This window comes from Dysidea avara, chromosome 7, assembly GCF_963678975.1.
Source record: "Dysidea avara chromosome 7, odDysAvar1.4, whole genome shotgun sequence".
Lineage (NCBI taxonomy): Eukaryota > Metazoa > Porifera > Demospongiae > Dictyoceratida > Dysideidae > Dysidea > Dysidea avara.
In genome coordinates, this window is record NC_089278.1 from 124,074 (window position 1) to 143,466 (window position 19,393).

At 37.9% G+C, this 19,393-nt stretch overlaps 1 protein-coding gene across 3 annotated transcripts in view; it reads right to left on the minus strand.

Moving 5' to 3' along the window:
- LOC136261842 (helicase POLQ-like) overlaps positions 1-19,393 on the minus strand; it is an 85,488-nt gene that overhangs the window by 681 nt on the left and 65,414 nt on the right. For 2 of the 3 annotated variants that reach the window (XM_066055921.1, XM_066055920.1), the window contains exons 16-20: positions 18,424-18,581; positions 18,281-18,379; positions 18,045-18,227; positions 17,791-17,904; positions 17,602-17,736 (exon numbers count right to left, since the gene is read on the minus strand). In XM_066055921.1, coding sequence (XP_065911993.1) covers positions 17,602-17,736; positions 17,791-17,904; positions 18,045-18,227; positions 18,281-18,379; positions 18,424-18,581 — 689 coding nt within the window. Of the gene's footprint in view, positions 1-17,601; positions 17,737-17,790; positions 17,905-18,044; positions 18,228-18,280; positions 18,380-18,423; positions 18,582-19,393 lie in introns of those variants that run through there. The other variant, XR_010704033.1, reaches the window with a different exon arrangement.

A 19,393-nucleotide genomic window follows, 5' to 3' on the forward strand; every position in this document is an offset into this window, starting at 1 on the left:
GTCCACTAATCAAAAATTTATGTTGCTGACTGCATAGCAGTGCTCAAACTAATGAAAAATATTTGAAGGTTTTCTAGCCAATAATATTGCATATTTCTTGTTGTCCAGATACTTTGACTACAGGCAGCCATACAGCTATGTGATATTTAAATAATAGTTAGACATGGAAACACAGGGTTCTACGGAATTTAGAAATCCAAAAGGCCGTGTTGTGGTGCACAAGTGAAGCGAGGGTGCTACTACATCGCCTGAGGGTTTCTAAATTCCGTAGAACCCTGTGTTTCGATGTCTAACTGATTTAGACCACAGCTTGTTGTTGTACTTCACTTCTGCTTGTTGTACCTTCACAATGAAATTCAAGTATTTCACCTTGCTGTGGTCTAAAAACTGTTGGATGTTAGTCTTTTTTACTTGTAGAATACATGTAACTGCACTTTAAACATGAACGTTATCTAATATTTTAGCTTTTTCTGTATAAACCCCACAACTTATTAACTATACATGCTGGACAAAGTTTACTACCACCACATTACTTGCTGCTGAATCCAGTCATTCCAGTGGTATACAATAGATCAAGTGATAAATGAATGGCAGAGTTAGTGTAAAACTGTTTACAGTGCGATAAACACTCAATCATTTAATTTATGTATCATATAGTATCAAGAGTTAATGATAGTAGGGAGGGAGAGTGTCTAACGCTCAATAGGCCTGTATAAAATGAGCGCGTAAGACAATCTGGCTTCTTGGCCAGACATGTTGATTGCATGAAGGGAGATGTGAAATGAGGCACACCGCAGAAGGACGTTATCGATACTACTAGCTGTTCACGGATCAGTCTCATGAGCAACGTGCGAGGCAGTGTGTGCAATCAAACATGTCGATTTGTGATGAACAGCCCTCGGTACTGGCCGAAATTGAAGCAGAAACAGTTCAGTCTAGCAAGAAGAAGCGTCAGAGAAGATCAATGAGGAAAAGCGGAGATGAAGCACGCTCGGAAGCACACGTAGAATTGCATCACGAATCTACCGTTCAGCCACGTCCCGAGGTAAGGCCCAAGAAGAAGCGTCAGTCGAGGAGTGATGAGCCGGAAGTAACCAAGAACAAGTGTCAGACGAAAGCAATGGCACTGAAGGAAAAGAAGCGGCGCCGATGAAACACAGCCTGAAGAATCCCAACCTAAGAAAAAGCGCCAGCCAGATGAAAGTTATGAACGATTTCTCTCTGGTTCTTCCATAACCCATTGGAGTAGCCATCTTCGCATCACTGCTTTCTCACCAACTATCGATTTTGCAAGGCCATACAAAATGTGACATAACGTGTTTATTGCGGTCATCAACACTATAGGAAATTACAAAGGTATACGATAATAAGTGGGGTACTCTACGCGCTCATTTTATACAGGCCTATTGAGCGTTAGACACTCTCCCTCCCTACTATCATTAACTCTTGATAGTATTGTAGTACTGTATTGAACATGAAGGTTTGAACCTTCTCACAAGAAAATATTAATAGCCTCACAATATGCCTTGGCAGTATTGGTTAGGTGTAACCAAGCATGTGGGGATCATGATAAAGGATACTTCACTAGCATTTATGCTTAGTGCAAATTAATTGGGAATTTCATGTTGCCCACACTATGACCTGAAATGTATCCAATAGGTTGCTACAAACTTTTTATAAGCTAATTATTCAGTGGAATTTTCTGACTGACTGAGTGACTGACTGACTGACTGACTGGCTGGGCTGGGCTGGCTGGGCTGGGCTGGCTGGGCTGGGCTGGCTGGGCTGGGCTGGCTGGGCTGGGCTGGCTGGGCTGGCTGGGCTGGCTGGGCTGGCTGGGCTGGCTGGGCTGGCTGGCTGGTTGACTGACTGACTGATGCCTTCAGACAAGCATAACTCACTAATGCTTAAGGCTAAAGGTTTGATTCTTTCACTGTTCAGCCTAATTTCAGCCTGACAGGTGCCTTTAGCATACTGAATCTATGCTTCATAGACTTATCTGTGTCTTCCTTTGTATCCCATTTATCTTTGCTGACAGTGCAAGGTGTCGATTTGTGGTAGCAACGCATTATGACTTCCCTATGTTTGTAACGGCAATCGTCCAAGCCTTCCATTGCAACTGGATTGATTCAGAGGTCCTTCTTTTAGTGTTGTTCACTGTGTAACGAGCTGAACATATAGCTGAAAACAAAAGTATAATGGCCACTTTGCTATTTCAATAATTGATAGTTGGTGTGCACGTTCATATGAAACCAATAAGTCTGGCACCACTCTTTCTTCTAAAGTATGCCTGGGTTCACCAGCTACAAAAAAGTAAACAAACATGCACAAGTTGATGCTGTACTACTCCTCTTAAAAAGAAGAGCCCAGCAAATACTATCCTGGTTAACACATAGCATGTTATTGTAGCTTTGTTTATTCTCGTTTTGTAATAAAACATGAAGTACATTAAATTGAACATATTTTGTAATTCACTAATTATTTTGCAATTCACCAATTATTTTGTAATTCATCAATTATGTTGCTATGCATCATTAAGAAATAGTTAGCTCAAACAAACTGTTCAAAACCACAAATTATGCACAGCAGTAACTTCTCAGATCATTTATGTTTTCATATGCAAATTCTCTGCACAAAGTCTCATGGCTGCTCTTAATTTTTGGTCGCATACAACGAGGACATGCCCCTTTCTACTTGAAAAGATATGCCATTCCTGATAACAGTACATAGGCTAGACTTTATCATATGGTTTCAGCAACCGGACAGACACCCTTCTAGTAAACACTACGAAAACAGAAACGTAGCCTTTAATAGATCAAAGCTTGATGGTTCAAGTGAGTGTTGGATAGACATACATGCAGACACATGGTTCTGCCAAACCAATTTCAGGAAATCAGACACATGCCCACAACCAGCCTTTGGCCAGCTCTATGTACACACCTGTAATTTTAAATAGAGCTGGGTTGTATGACATTTGTCAAAGCCAGTATGATAATATAGAAAACATCATAGTACAAATACATACCACAATATGGATTTACATGTATATCAAACAACCTTTCTTTTGGAAAAAGGTAGACAGTTGATGAAACATGCTAAAATAACTTTATTGCACTTAAAAGGTTATCTTTCATGTAAAGTAGCTGTCATCTAACTCTAGACAGTATGGCGGTATTTTCCAAATTCATGCAGTACAGTAAAGGTATCATTAAAATACCTTTTCCTATGATACGTACTGGTACATCTAATTTTAAGGATCAAAAGCCCTGTTTCAACCCTGATACACATCATTGGTGTGTAAAAGTACACAATACAGCATCTCACATCTCCAACTAATGTGATTAAAATGAATGTAAACATGTGACATTATCCATATATGACTATTTCTGTAGAATGCAATAAGCACATTTACATGTGTGAAAGGATTTGTAAACATTTTCTGCATTTTCATTCTCTATATTATTGTATATTCCCTTCACATAGCTAAAGGAATGCTCAACTGAAATTTCCATCCCAGTGTAATATGAGCACATTTACAAGTGTGAAAGGATTCGTAAATATGTTCATGCATTTTCATTCTCTTTATTATATTTCCTTCATCTACTTAGCTAAAGGAGTACTCAACTGAAATTTCCATCCTAGCTTAATTTAGAATAAGCTACAACACTACAAAGTGGTAACAACAGTAATAATAGAAATGATTAACTACAGCATTATTATGTCCATTATATATATTCAGATTATTTGAAAGTCACCGCCATAATACTACATCCATATGTATAGGCAGTAAACAAACAGCTAGACCATAAATCAGGAAAAATTTGTCGTCAAAAAATTTTCATCGCTGGCTGTATCAACAAAAATTAAAACGACGAATTTTTTTACTATACGAATAATTTGTGCATACTAATATTAACAGTGACGAAAATAAGTTGCATCAAAATTTTAATAGATGAAAATTTTCTACACCGAAATTTTCCTGATTTACAGTAACTCTTGTAGCTATGGATTTGAAACTTGGATTTTTTTTGTTTACCATTCTTTTTTTGTAGGCTATTCACAGCCATTAATTATATTACAAAAAATCAAGTCAGCATAAATTTGCCTTCAAATTGCAAGCATATTATTTTACACAACAGTAAAACTATAACTGTTTCATATCTGCTGCTAGTAGTATGGCAGATCCATGTTTGATGAAATGGGGACACGTCAGATAAAAGCACCAAACTTTGTGTGATTAAGCAAAACTTATCTTTTGCAGATTGTACAAATAGTTAGATTCTCTATAGTAATTATACTTTATTTACCTTGCAACAGCTCTGCATGGCATGCCACGGCAATGGATAAACAGCAGCTGGGCGAGCATTAAATGAGACGAGCACACAACCAATCACCTTAGAACGATCTAAACTTGCTTACCTATAGTCTTGATCAATCCTGAAGAGTTTTGAAATCCATTTAAACACAAACACAGCCACTGGACTTCCCTACTGAACTCCACTGACTCGATAGTGTGATTCTAATAAATTCGGTCGTATGCACATGAAGGGTAGCTAGTTTGACGTAAGAATACAACTAGGTCTTAGTATTTTGTAGCTATATCAACTAAGGAGTATAGATAAGTAAGTTTAGCGAAGGTAGATCGATTCTAGGATGATTGGTTGTGCGCTTGTCCCATTTAATACTTGCCCAGCTGCTGTTTATCCATCGCTATGGCGTGCCGTGCAGAGCTGTTACAAGGAAAATAAAGTATAATTACTGTAGAGCATATCTATTTGTACAATCTGAAAAAGATAAGTTATGCTTATTCCATTATTTCACAATTTCGCTATTCCGTATTCCGTGTTTTACAAACTCCCAATTTATATTTACCTGTACATTGCGTTTTCATTGTGTTCTGGTGCAAAAAAAGCTCTATTGTTTTGAAAAGAAAGGTGTTGTATAGTTTCCCATATTTCAACTAGCTAGTCCACATTCATTACCTCATAAACATTTCAACGAGGCAGTGCAGACTGAACACAAATGGCTGGAACATGATGCCATGGCATCTATATAAACAAAGATGAATTTGATAAAGAAGAACAGATATCACGGGCTACATATTATGTATTTTCCTATAAAGTTGAAGCTACTTGCACAAGCATTACTCAGTTAACGCCTTTTTTTCTATGAGTATGCAGCTTCTGCAGCAATGGTAAAGCATGGAATCACAGTACAAGCTCAAGCTATAGAATTACAAACTCTGGTCAGATTCCAATTATAGCTTTTGACGCTAAACTACTTGCTTTAGCCAATGGAAACTGCCAGATACACATGGTGAAGACAAATATGTGGATATGATGGGTGGCCTTCACATAGCATTTGTAGATGCCACACCAACTTGTGTCAGTGCAGATACCCATCCAGACCCATCAAGGTAATCTCCAAAAGTCCACAAAACCATTTCTACTATAGAGAGTTTTCTCAATACATCACATCGAAAGAAGATGAGAAATGCTTGCCAAATTAGTGCATTAGCTTAAAACAAATGTTTCATTTAATCGATTCCAAACAAGAGTGGAATTGAGGAAAACCAGTCCAATGTCCGTATATTGGGACACTGCATTCAACTTGGATGTAATTTTTGTCAAAGATCACTGGGAATTTTCCATTCTCTTTGACTCTATAAAACAAATCATGCCATGTTTTTTTTTTGTTCTTTTTTGCCTCACTATCACTGGGTGCCTGTGTACATTTGTGACATGGAAAATTTGTCTACATCAATCTACAATGATGAAAATGGTCATTGGGTTGTTCAGAAAACAACAACAAAAAATGATTCTAAGCAATATCCATTGATCAAATACAATGCCCTAGTAAAAGGGTCTTGTGGTGCTATCGGACTTATGCAGAACCCTATTGCTCCCAGGAAATGACTGCTTGCTGAACCAAAACAAGCATGGCTAAAAGAAAAGCAGTTTTTGGAAAGTAAAGAGGAAAGTAAAGACAATGACACTTTTTGTCATGATCAAAGGATATTCAACTCAAACTACTTTTTAAATCACAAATTATTTCTTTAGTGGCAGTATATGAAGACATGGAAATTCCATTCCTAAGGATCAATTCAAAACCGTTCAACATTGGACATGGGAACTGTGATAGACAGGTCAGTGGGACACTGTTGATACATTGGGGAAAGAGCAGTTCAACAGTTAGCGTAAGTCGCCATTTATCAAACACATTGCAATAATCGCTTATACTTCCTCACCACAACAACACACAGACTTCCGGTTTGGACTATTCAACAGAGCAGCCTTTGGTCTCTCTGGATACCAAGTTGCAAGTAAATCACACCAACACATTGCGAGTTATGCGCGAAACAGTAGAGCCTATCATTTATCACTCCTCAAACACCGGTACGTATTACCGAACAGCCGTACTTCACTCAATGACAAATTTTCGAATAGTTTGCACATTCCAATGAATAACATACTAGGGAATTACCCTGTCACTTTGAGGTTTCTATGGGATATCCAACTACCGGTTAACAATCTGTGACAGAAATTTACGGAAATTGAATACGCCGTTCACGAGTTATTCAAGTTACACTGAAACCCTAGTTGTTATAGGTGCTACCGTTTTGCTCATAACTTGAGGCCTACTGGTTCGATTTACTTACAACTTGGTACTCAGGGAGAACAAAGACTCCTCTATTGAATGGTCCAAACTGAAAGTACGTGCGTTGTTGTGGTGAGAAGTTATAGATGTTTGTTAAAATAATTGTAATTTTGCTCACTTCGTGCCACCGCACATCCACTAGAGCCTCTGGAGCCCTTTACCAATAGAAACCACTGAAGAAAACTGTTATAAATGTTGTATTGGTGGTCCATACAGCTCTATAAGTCTTTAGTTAGCGTTTATTAGTTTTAGTATGTTGAGTAGCTTGCCTAGTGTGTTAAGTTCGATAATACGTACCATTCGATAATAGACGACTTACGCTACTACAAATCTGTATTGGGTGATTGTACTAGTATGATCCAAAGAATATCTCACTTTTAAAAGCTCAAAACAGAAGAAAAAATCAAAACAACACACGACTGTTGAAAACTTCAAAATTATGTGTCATTGTTTTCACGACTTAACATTGTAGCAAAAAACAGGGAACATGATATGTCAGCATTCTTCAAGCATGAATTTAAAACCAGCCTCATCTGATAATGGTAAAGTGCAGCTGACTGATCCATGATCTAATAAACTTATTACCAGAAGATGATTAACCAGAGCCTCCTAGTGTTTTTTTATGTAACTGTTGTTGATTGTGTAGCAAATGTAGCTACATTTGATGAATGTGCAGATTTAGTCTTTATTTTTCATCTTGTCAGACAACTGAACACTGTTCATGACTTGATCTAGTGTGGGACACATACATATAACAGTCTTTGAGGTGAGGCTATTAGACAGAAAGGGGCAGGAAAAATAAAATACTAACTAATTGAAAGGTTTTCTTGTGCGATGAAAGAAATAAGAATTGTTTAAGTTTCTATCTGTTAAAGTCATGTCATTCAAGTATCCTAATAGCAAAGAAGTTTTCATCACTGATGGCCCAGTTGTGTTGACAAATAGCACTACACGAGCTATGCTACAGTATGACCATGAGGAAGCAGATGCAAGAGTTGTTGTTCACACGGCTGATGTATTGAAGAAAGGACTGAGGACCTGACTGGTACACATGACCTAGGAAGGCCTGGAAAGCTTGGAATGGTTTTCCAACAGCATTTTCCAGGTGGTACCAATGTATATTTTTCTAACTTGACTTTTCTTTGCTCATGATACAGTATAGTATAGCGGCATAGCCCCCAAAATTAGCCAAATCATGCACTTTTTCATAAAAGGATGAAACTTTCCACATAAATAGTATTCCTCATGACATGTGTTTTTTGATATAGTGCCATCGCAGATTTGACCTTTGGTGACCTTTACAGCCATTTTTTCCCAGAAATTTGATCAGTTGTGACCGGATCTGTGAAAAGGGGTCTTATAGCTTTCCAAATTTCCAAGTTTGATGAGTCATAACTCTTCATTTGTTTAACCTATTGTCTTAAAATTACATCCAGAAATAGTGCTACGTTAGGAATGTAAAATGACCAAATTTCAGGCTGGTGCCATACTCACAAGTCAATTTATGGATTGCCAAGTGCATACAATTGGAAAGGCTATAAGACCCCTTTTCGCAGATCCAGTCACATTTCTGTTTTTATCTCCCTGAGGCATTAATTGGCATGCTAAAACATGGTACCAAAGTAAAGGTCTTCTTGAACAAAACAGCTTAGTTTTTATTTGAAGTTAATAGGTAATTTTGCTTTGAAGTTATGATTGTTTTTATTATCTCCGAAATTCTCTGTGTTTACCTACCCTTGGGGTGTAAATTACCCATGGGGAGATATATTATCTCAAAATTCTGGAAGCAGTAAAACCCGGAATAACGGAACAGCGGAACAATGGAATAAGTGAAAATTACATTCTTAACATTTTAATATTTTAGCTACTATAATTTATACCCTCTACGGCCTTTATCATACAGTATGGTAGTACTGTATAGTAGGGGTTGGTAAGAAATCATATGGTTTCGTGGATTTTCACACCTTAAAAAATGGCCTTGCAATAAGTTTTACCTGAAAAAAACCACCTGGAATGCATCAGTACTGTTATAACGATGCTGTACCTTAGGTAAATGAAACGAAAAGTCGAATGTTTCGATGTACAGTTGGTCTTAAAATTTTTGAAATTCACCTACATTTTGTCTGCCAGCCTGCCTGCTGTAAGACCCACCAACGCTAGGTATACAGCTCCAGAAATTTCAGACAGTATAGGTAATGACGGCGAATTCACAAATCTGTTGTTCAGATTACATTCTGTCCACTGTACCATGCTGTTTGCTTTCATCATTCATCCGCTTCTTTGTTCTTCTCGAAGGATAATTAATAGATGCGATGCTTAATAGTTGCAGCGCGCGCCACAACCCAAACACATGATTTTAACAAAGTGTGAATACAGATGAGGGTGAATGGGTGTAGTACCCAAGGAGTTGTCTCTAGCATTTGTTAACGCTGGGTAGTCGTTTATATAGTCTTAATTACCACTTTAGCTTTTTTGCAGACTGGCTTTTTTGTGAGGTAGCTAGCTAATATATAATGTTTTTGAGGGGCGAAACCACTTTGGGATCCAGACTTCTAAAAGCGAGGGTTCCACTCTTATAGACCCTGTGCGTACCAAGGCGTGGTCTGGCAAAAACCGGGAAAAATTTGTTGCGGCTTCAAGTTTCACGATAGTTTACGAGAAAAGTGAGGGCAAAAGTATCAAGCATTCTATTGCAAAAACCTTCCCTAGGTGGAATATCTCGCCATGCAGCAAATATGTTATATACTTTTACCCAGTAACTTACTTTATACTAGCGTTACTCTATCTTTTAGCATGATTCCTTCATATCAGCATTAAAAAATTCGTAGGCATAGAATGCGTACGTTTTTTGCCCTCAAAAAATGGTGGATGAGTTATTTTGATGATGTAATTAAAGTGACACGCCTTAGCTCACATGGGGTCTATAATGGTGGACTCTCCAGCGATGTTTTACTGTAAAACCATCAACATTTAGGCCATTAGAAATGCAGCTGAAGCCTTAAACAATAGCTTTAAAAGAGAAAGAATCATCAATGATGATGAAAATAATGCATACATATATTGTACAGTAACTGAAAGTGTGGTGTGTCCTTAGGCACACACGACCACAACATGTAAGACCATATGGCAAGGAGTGAAATTACAACAAAACCCAAAAAACAACAACAAACAAAAATAATGACAGTGAATAAACAAATAGTCCTATGTTTCTACCAACCACTCAGCACAGTTCCTTGCTAGAAAAATTCTTCTAGATGCAGTAATAGATAATCCAGCAGTTTCATCAAGTAACTTTCTACATTGAGACCGCGAGATTGCCGTAACTTGTTGAATATAGCCTAGAGCATTGCACAGTGAGGACAGTGATGATTGTAAATAATGGCCAAGAACACTAATTTCGATGGTATTATAGTAACAAGGAGTTCCCAATCTATCCGGTTCCGATAAAATCTGTAAGTAATCTTCCTTGGTCTGCTTTCGATCTCTTGCAGATTCCAAATGTTGGATAGAGTCCAAAGGACACGTCAGCTCTAACAACACAACTGCATTAGTTGATTTATTGTGAATCACTATATCAGGACGATAAGGAGTTATAATAAGTGATGGAGGGATGGCTGCCTGAGGAGACACACTAGCATACATTCCTGGTAAATCAGCATAAACATGAATGGTTTGTGACTCTGCCAAAAGACTAGAGAGATTGGAACTATGCAATGTAAAACTTGATCATATCTGTAAGTAAAACGGCCTTGTGTTAAAGCAACAGTGCAACCCCCTAAACCGTGAGCAGTGGTGGGACGTGTATTACCACAGAGAGAACACTTCACATCACACTGAATATGCCATCACTGAAGATTTACTGGTGTGGGAAGGGTATCAGAAACAGCTTGCAGGATAAAGGAAAGGTGACCAGGGTGACACCCCAACAAAAGTCTGTTCCAAGTTTTACAGCAAGATTCCAAACACACAGAGTCTTTAAGCTTACACTGAACAGACAGAGTATCCAAATCTAGAGCACTCAACAGCTGCTAGTAGTTTCTTTGAAAGCAGATACAAAGGACAAGCCAAGGAAAAGATGACAACTATACAAATGTTCCTTGGATAATCAGATGCTTGGGTCTGTAAATAGCATCACCCAGATGAAGCTGCAGCCCCAACTGCTGGAGCTGGGGGTCTCCAGATGTGCTGATGCAAGATAGGAGACTTAACTCGGCCTCTCTGGACACCATTGATACACTGGGACAGCAGACACCAGGGTAGTAAAGTAAGGCCCGAGTAGCACATCTGGGAAGTCCCAACCACTTCTTAAGGTAGCGGGTTGCCAAATTCTCTAACCAATAGCAGATTTAGCAATAGCATCCACAGACAAATGAAACTGTAATAGTGAAACAGTATAGTTCCTGCATAACCATAACTTATATTCACCGCGGATTGGTAGCAGGTCTGTGGCTGATAAGAGTCAAGACAGTGAGTCAGTCATTTTCTTGTTTGCAGCAGCTTTAGTGGCACTCAAGGACACTTCCAATGATTTCCCCAAAAACTTAGTGCCCTTCAGTAATTGACTTAGTGCAACCTCCAGACACCTTCTTTCTTATGACTGTGGCCATCAAACAAATAGGAAACACACTTGGAAGGTTTAAAAGACAAATACAGGTCTGCAGCCTTTCGATCAATTTGCTGCAGCACAAAGGCATGAACTTTTAGCGAATCTGATATCAATGTCACATCGTCTGCATAAGCCTTGACTGAACGTTCCATGGAAGGATAATACTTTGGAGAAGGTTTCTGTTTACTCTTTAAACTCTTGGGAAAACAGTTAAGAGAAACATAACGCTTGGCTCTCTTTGAGCAAGGTAGCCAATTTACAGATCTCAAGTGGAGTATCTCAGAGACAGAAGAAGTGGAGGTGTCTTCATACACTTTTCTGCAAAAGCCATCTTGAAAATACTCCGAAACACAGGCACGGTACCAACCAGGAGGTTCATTTCCTTGTTCTGTCCACTTTACATAATTATATTGAAGAATCAATTGGGGGAAGATCCTCTGAGTTAGGCAATGGTAATTGGATGGTATAGCCATGGCCATGATTAAATTCAGTAGCTAACTGTAGCAAAGGGTTGAAGACCAACAAAAACATAATAGGGGACATAGTGTCACCCTGAAACACACCTCAATTAAAAGGAATTGGCAAAGTCTCCCAATTCCTAGTAGCAACAATAACAAATAACAGTGAATAAAATGATTCAACATAGTTCAGAACAGAAGATGGAACTCTGACTGCTCTTAACATGTCAAAAAGAAGTTGATGTGGGACAGAGCCAAAGGCATTCTTCAAAATTCAGATAGGTGATCATTACAGGCTTCCTAATTGATGTACTGTCTTGTAAAATTGCTGATAGCGAGTAAATGTGTTCAAAAACTCCAGGTACACTGCTGATAAATCCTTTCTGAATACTCGTATTGATCACATCATTCTTCTGCAGGTAATCCTCTAAGCGAAAGCTAATGATTTTGTGAAATAGTTTGCCAACCACAGATGTTAAAGCAATTGGACTAAAATTCGTCAGATCTGCCAGCTTTATAGATCGATTTAATACGGGCTAGTCCCCAGCAGGCTGGGGATGAACCCCTATCTAGTAGTTTGTTGAAAAAAGTAGCCATAAAATGATGGCTACTACGATAATTATTTTTAGAGGTACTTATTGTGTACGAAGGTAAAAGATAACTGCTTCAAGTGATATTTATACTATGTGAAAAACAAAAAGTTATTTTAAAAATTAAAAATTTCAAAAGGAAGTAGGGGTTGATATAATCATAGATAGTACTAGTATATTAAAAATTATAAATTTAAAAATAAAGTAGGAATCCAAGCGATAAAAAGTAGTGAAACAAGAGAAGAACGATGGTAGCTATTACAGCATAGCTCAGTGGGAAATCCCTACTTTGGCATGATATAGCCATTATTTTGTGTTCAATGCCAAAGTAGGAATTTCCCACCGAGCTATGCTGTAATAGCTACCATCATTCTTCTCTTGTTTCACTACTTTTTATCGCTTGGATTCCTACTTTGTTTTTAAATTTATAATTTTTAATATACTAGTTTGTTTAGCTTTTTTGTTAAGGCATACAGCTAGCTATAAACATGTGACTGTTCTATTAGGGTGACTGCTGTGTTAGAGTATCTCGAGGCAGCCTGCCAAGATGTGCACTTGCCCAAAAAAGGGTGTAGTTTTGATCAATTATAGAGTATGTCGAGTCAGCCTTCCAAATTGAAGGTGTGTGGTAACTGAAATACAGCTAGTGCAAAAGGGGTGTGTCATCGTGGTTTCAATCAATAGGTCGATAATGCGTAGAATGAAGAATGGGTGTGATCTTGTGACCTATCGTGAAGCTATCTAGTACCAGTTTCTCCGTACAGTACACTCCGTCATAGATTATATCAGTAAGGAATATAATCTATTCCTCTGTACAGTAGCGTAGTCTAAGCGCCTTAAATAATCTTGTGGCATCTATTATGCTGCTTAAAGAAAGTGTTGATACGGAAAATTAACACCTCGATATGGTTTCGTTGGATGAAGAAGACAAGCAGCCTGATTGAAGATACAAGAAAAGACAAGGCGCAGAGGGCACACACTCGTCGGAACTCCAAAAGACACATCCAACTGGTGAGTTTGTTATTGTTGCGTAAAATGGTGGCCGTGCCGCTTCGTTTGGCCTCTAGGCTTGCGACTGTGGTCAGTCAGGCAGTCAGGCAGTCGAGCAGTCAGGCAGTCAGTCTAAAATTCAAAGTTTTGGTAATTTTTAAAATTCTGTATCCGGCCACCTGTAAGCGTTTTGTTGTATTTAATGCTGTTTTATGTGTTATATGGACTAGTACTATTCCTTAAAGGTGATTTTCGTCTCGTAAGATATCTCTAGGATGATTTTTAAAGCGGGATTTTGGGCGGTGCACAAAAATTTCACATGGATTTCTACTTAAACAGTACGACCGTACCGTTTGATATACTACTTATGATATAATATACACACTACAAAAAGTAAGGAAACAAGCTCAAAAATGTTATAGCTGAAATGAGAAACGATCCAGCAGTAAAAAGTAAGGAAACAAGATTAGACGACTACTTGCTAACATGAGACACACTTTAATCCTTACTTTTGGCTAATTTGATGGTTTATTTCAAGATGCTAGCCAAAAGTAGGCATTAAAGTGTGTCTCATTTTAGCAAGTAGTCATCTAATCTTGTTTCCTTACTTTTTACTGCTGGATCATTTCTCATTTCAGCTATAACATTTTTGAATTTGTTTCTTTACTTTTTGTAGCGTGTATATTATATCATAAGTAGTATATACTATCTATGATTATATCAACCCCTACTTCCTTTTGAAATTTTTAATTTTTAAAATAGTACAATACTCACCTCATAGTAATTCCACCAAGAATGCAATCACGATGGCAGACAACACTAAAGTAATCCTCAGAGCTATCTTTAAATAGAATGAGCACAAAACTAACCACTCTAGAATACGTAACCCAACTAGGCTAAACTACTTTCTAATACACTTTACTACACAATCGCTACAACACTATAAGTTCTTTCTGCTAATACCAACTGTCACACACAAGTAACTGCCAGAATTTATTAGTGACAAAACACTCCATCCCCAAGAAATCTACTCAGAAATAATCCACCATTTCAAGGGCGTAGGCAGAGGGGGTTCGGATGGTTCAGACGAACCCCCCTTTCAGAGGCAGAATTTTTTTAAATTAAAAATCACACCAAATCTTACAGCCCTGGAGTTCTCCGGTGGCTACTTGCCCACTGGCCCTCCTCTATACTACTCCTGAGGGTCACATCACATTACTGCTGAACCATTGAAAAGCATATTTATTGCATCACGTGATCAATTGAGCACGTGATGCATGGTTCAAATGGCGCGAGTGAAATGGCGAAGGACTGTTCAATGGTCGGTTGAAACATATTACAAGGCAGCAGCTACTAGATTTGAGTGATCATGTCATGTGTCAGGTTAGCACAAACTGTGAATTGTTGATGTATATTTACTTGATGAATGGTTTGTTTATTTGTTACATGTTGTGGGCACGTGATGTCTCGAACATATTGGAGTACAAGCCAAGTCTGAAGTTGCTGACCATCAACAGGAGGACCGGCCGAGAATAATGTATCTAGAAAGAAGTATTGCCAACTAAGGGACTGGAGTGTGGAGGGCTTCCGTGTGCTAGGAAATTGAAGTTGGTTGTCAGTATGCTGTCTGGAAGTGAAGTTTAGTTTTACAATAGGTTTAATAGTTTCTATAAGCTACATAAACAGCAGTGTGTAGGTTTTAGCTAGTTAGATGCACAAACAGTACCTTTTAATGTCACTGCCTAAGGGCACATTTTGTGTATGCATCATTTTTGCCCAAACATGCATGGTCTAGGGGAAGCACCCAGGCCTTCCCCTTAAGACATTCCACTTTAAATCCGAACCCCCTTCAAAAAAATCCTGGCTACGCCCCTGCATTTTTGCTAACCTTCCTCAACTTTGTTAGTTATCCATCGCCAAACAAGTTTATTCGAAGGGTAATTAAAGTGCTGTGTTTAGCTCCCATCACTTTATACATTGTGACTCTAATAAATTCAGGCAGTTACTTGTGTGTGTGATGGCTGGTATAAGCAAGTGTAGCAGAAAAAACTTATAGTTTTGTAGCGATTGTGTAGTAAAGTGTATTAGAAAGTTTTAGCTTAGTTGGGTTATTCTAGAGTGGTTAGTTTTGTGCTCATTCTATTTAAAGATCACCCTGAAAATCACCTTAGTGTTGTCTACCATCATGATTGCATTCTCGGTGGAATTGCTATGAGGTGAGTATTGTATAAATGTTGTACAGGGTATAAATAATAGTAAAATATTAAGAATTTAATTTTCGCTTACATATTCCGTCATTCCGCTGTTCCGTTATTCCATACTCAGGGTTTTACTGCTTCCAATTCATGAATAATATAAATGATCATAACTTTGGAATAAAATCACCTATTAACTTCAAATAAAAACTAAGTTGTTTCGTTTAAAAAGATCTTTATATTGGTACCATGTTTTAGCGAGTTAATTAATGCCTCAGGGAGATAAAGACAAAAATGATCAAATTTCTGAGTAAAACTGAATAGCCATAAAAGTCACCAAAGGTCAAATCTGCGATGGCACTATATCAAAAAAAAATTAATGCCATGGGGAGTACTACTTATCTGGAAAGTTTCATGCTTTTATGAAAAGTGCACAATTTTGTGTTGTGCCACTATACTAGTATGCATCAAAAAAAAGCAACATTTCATAATTGTAAATGTAACACTTTGACACCTCAGATCAAGGAACCCAGAGGATACATTTGCCATGTATGCCTCTTTACAGGAAGACATCGGTGTACATTGAAATGTATCCCAAGAAAGTGGTTGTACTTCTAAAGAGCAAGCCACTTTCACCAAAGCAAGCATGGCCTTGATGTGGATGAAGTAGTGGTACCGCCCTCTGTTGGTTTTATACAAGCTCAGACCGAAATCAATTGTGGAAATAAAATTAATGCTCACATGACGATTACCACAAATTGAAGTGTTGCCACAAGAAACAGTCAAATGAAGGAATTTCAATATCCTTGTGGTTTTACAGGTTTGGAAATGTTACCTAAAGGTGAGAACTAGTCTTACAGTGCATTCACAAGTGTTTCGGCACATTTTTGAAGCAGAACACACCCACATTACGGACGACAAGAGGTAATCACTCTATAACGAAGCTTACCCATTTAGGTCTTTAGTATACGTTGTGATTAGTCTTTAAAGAACGTGAAAGCATTAAAACACTTGTAAATTCCCTGAAATTTGCCTTACTCAACTTTTCTGAGATCCCTGTAGGACTCGTCCATTTATTATAACAATCATAACTACAACGTTACTTGCTGCCTAATCATAATTGAATCTTTCATACATGCATATAAAACGAATCCAGTGGTTGCACTCGTGTTGGCATCAAGGCTATCAGCTTGTTACATGTTAGCTGTAACTTAGGCACTCGTGATTTGCCTCATATGTATGCCCGCAGCCCTCAGGCTTTGGGCATACATATCAGACAAATCACTCGTACCCATGTTACAACTATAAATTGTGCCATTCTACATTTGGTTCTTACATGAAAGTGTAATATGTTTATCCTTTTTGTAATTGGCGTAAGTTACAGTTTATTGACCACCATATATTACCAACCAATTAGGAAATATATTATTGATCAACCATATACAGATGATTAGTTTAACAACATGTGCTATAAACAACACCTTAACGAAGTGCCAAAGGTTGTAGGATAATGATTTGATGTTACAGGCTATGGAAGCCATGAAGTCTGGTTGAATGGGAGTGAATAGAGCAGCCAAGAAATATGGTGTGCCAAAAAGATTAGTTTGAAATACAGGCAGAAATTCAGGCTCAAAACCCTACTTGTCATCAGATGAATAGAAGGAACTTGTGATGTTTTTGATAGATGCATGTAAAATGTGCCAAAGGTAAAATGAAGAAAGAGGTGCTAGAAGTAAGGTTCTGATGTAGAATAAAAGGGAGGGCAAAAGTATTGAACAGTTTAACTTTAATGGAGAAGGATGCTGCATCGGGTTTAAAAAAGGCATTGATTTGTAAATATTCATACTGCCGCCATCCTTCATTGTAAAATAGGCATTCATGTAATTAACATAACATTTTTTATCAATTGCATAAAATATTGCACGAACATGAAAGATTCTTGCACGTGTGGTCATGTACAATTAATAGCTCAAAAATGTTGAATCAACACTTACAAAAAAACATCACAACTGCTTAGTGACACAACAAACAAATTCACAACATGGTTATCACGCTATTCTGGTAAAATACAGTCTACACTTAGGCAAGCATTGTACTATACATACCTGTGCTGCCAAAATTATGTTCTTCGCTTGTGTGGGGAACAAATTAACAACACGCTTGCACAACACTTCATAATCAACACTTGCAATTTCCTGGACTGTTTTGTATCCTGCACTGATCAACTGTCTTGCTCGTCTCTACACATGCAACTTGGGATAGCACAACAGGTCTTCATAAGGAATAGTTCTCACCTGTTTTATACCAGGAATTTCTAACAAAGCCATCATATCAGGTGAACCCAAGTAAGCTAGTTTCTTAACTAAACTTGGCAGTAGCAAGTGAATAGCCCAAAGTTCCAAAATTTCCTGGACAATATTAAACACAGAAAGAACAATAAGAAATTGTGCAATGTACATTACTGTATGGAAATATACTACACATTTCCTATGGCATGTGATAAAATTACATGTAGAAACATGCTACTAGAGTATACAGTAGATGTTACCTCAGTGAAATGTAACAAACTGGAAGCAAACGATGCAGTAGAGTGTAATGCATTTTGTAGAAATCCTCTAGAACACTCAAATTGTTCAGCTACTAGCCACACACCACGACTTGGTTGCTTCAACAAACAGTGAACAACAATGGCCAAGTAAAATTTTCGATATGCTATTTCCTTGTCTTCAGGCTAACAAGAATACAACATTAATAGCTATAGTATCAGTTATATAAGTAACAAACCAATTTACTAGCTACACCAGAAAACTTCTTAGACAAGTATCCTTCACTAATATCAAGTACTTGAGCTACTTTTAGTTCATCATTGTCTAATTTAGTGAACTGATAGAAGTCATCAATGGGTGATCACATTGGTGAATCAATACCTTATCAAACAACACTCTCCAGTTTGGGTCAATGCTATTCACCAACTCAAGAGGTATACAGAGATACAACAAGTGTAAATCAGTGGTCAGGACCAGACACTGTTGGGCAGTAACCAGCTCCCTGTACACCACATGAGCAGTGTCCACTATTATAGACCCTGTAACATATGATAACACATTGTAGCAAGTATACACCACATGAGCAGTGTCCACTATTATAGACCCTGTAACATATGATAACACATTGTAGCAAGTATACACCACATGGGTAGTGTCCACTATTATAGACCCTGTAACATATGATAACACATTGTAGCAAGTATACACCACATGAGCAGTGTCCACTATTATAGACCCTGTAACATATGATAACACATTGTAGCAAGTATACACCACATGAGCAGTGTCCACTATTATAGACCCTGTAACATATGATAACACATTGTAGTAAGTATACACCACATGGGTAGTGTTCACTATAGACCCTGTAACATATGATAACACATTGTAGCAAGTATACACCACATGGGTAGTGTCCACTATAGACCCTGTAACATATGATAACACATTGTAGCAAGTATACACCACATGGGTAGTGTTCACTATAGACCCTGTAACATATGATAACACATTGTAGTAAGTATACACCACATGGGTAGTGTTCACTATAGACCCTGTAACATATGATAACACATTGTAGCAAGTATACACCACATGAGCAGTGTCCACTATTATAGACCCTGTAACATATGATAACACATTGTAGCAAGTATACACCACATGGGTAGTGTTCACTATAGACCCTGTAACATATGATAACACATTGTAGCAAGTATACACCACATGGGTAGTGTTCACTATAGACCCTGTAACATATGATAACACATTGTAGCAAGTATACACCACATGGGTAGTGTTCACTATAGACCCTGTAACATATGATAACACATTGTAGTAAGTATACACCACA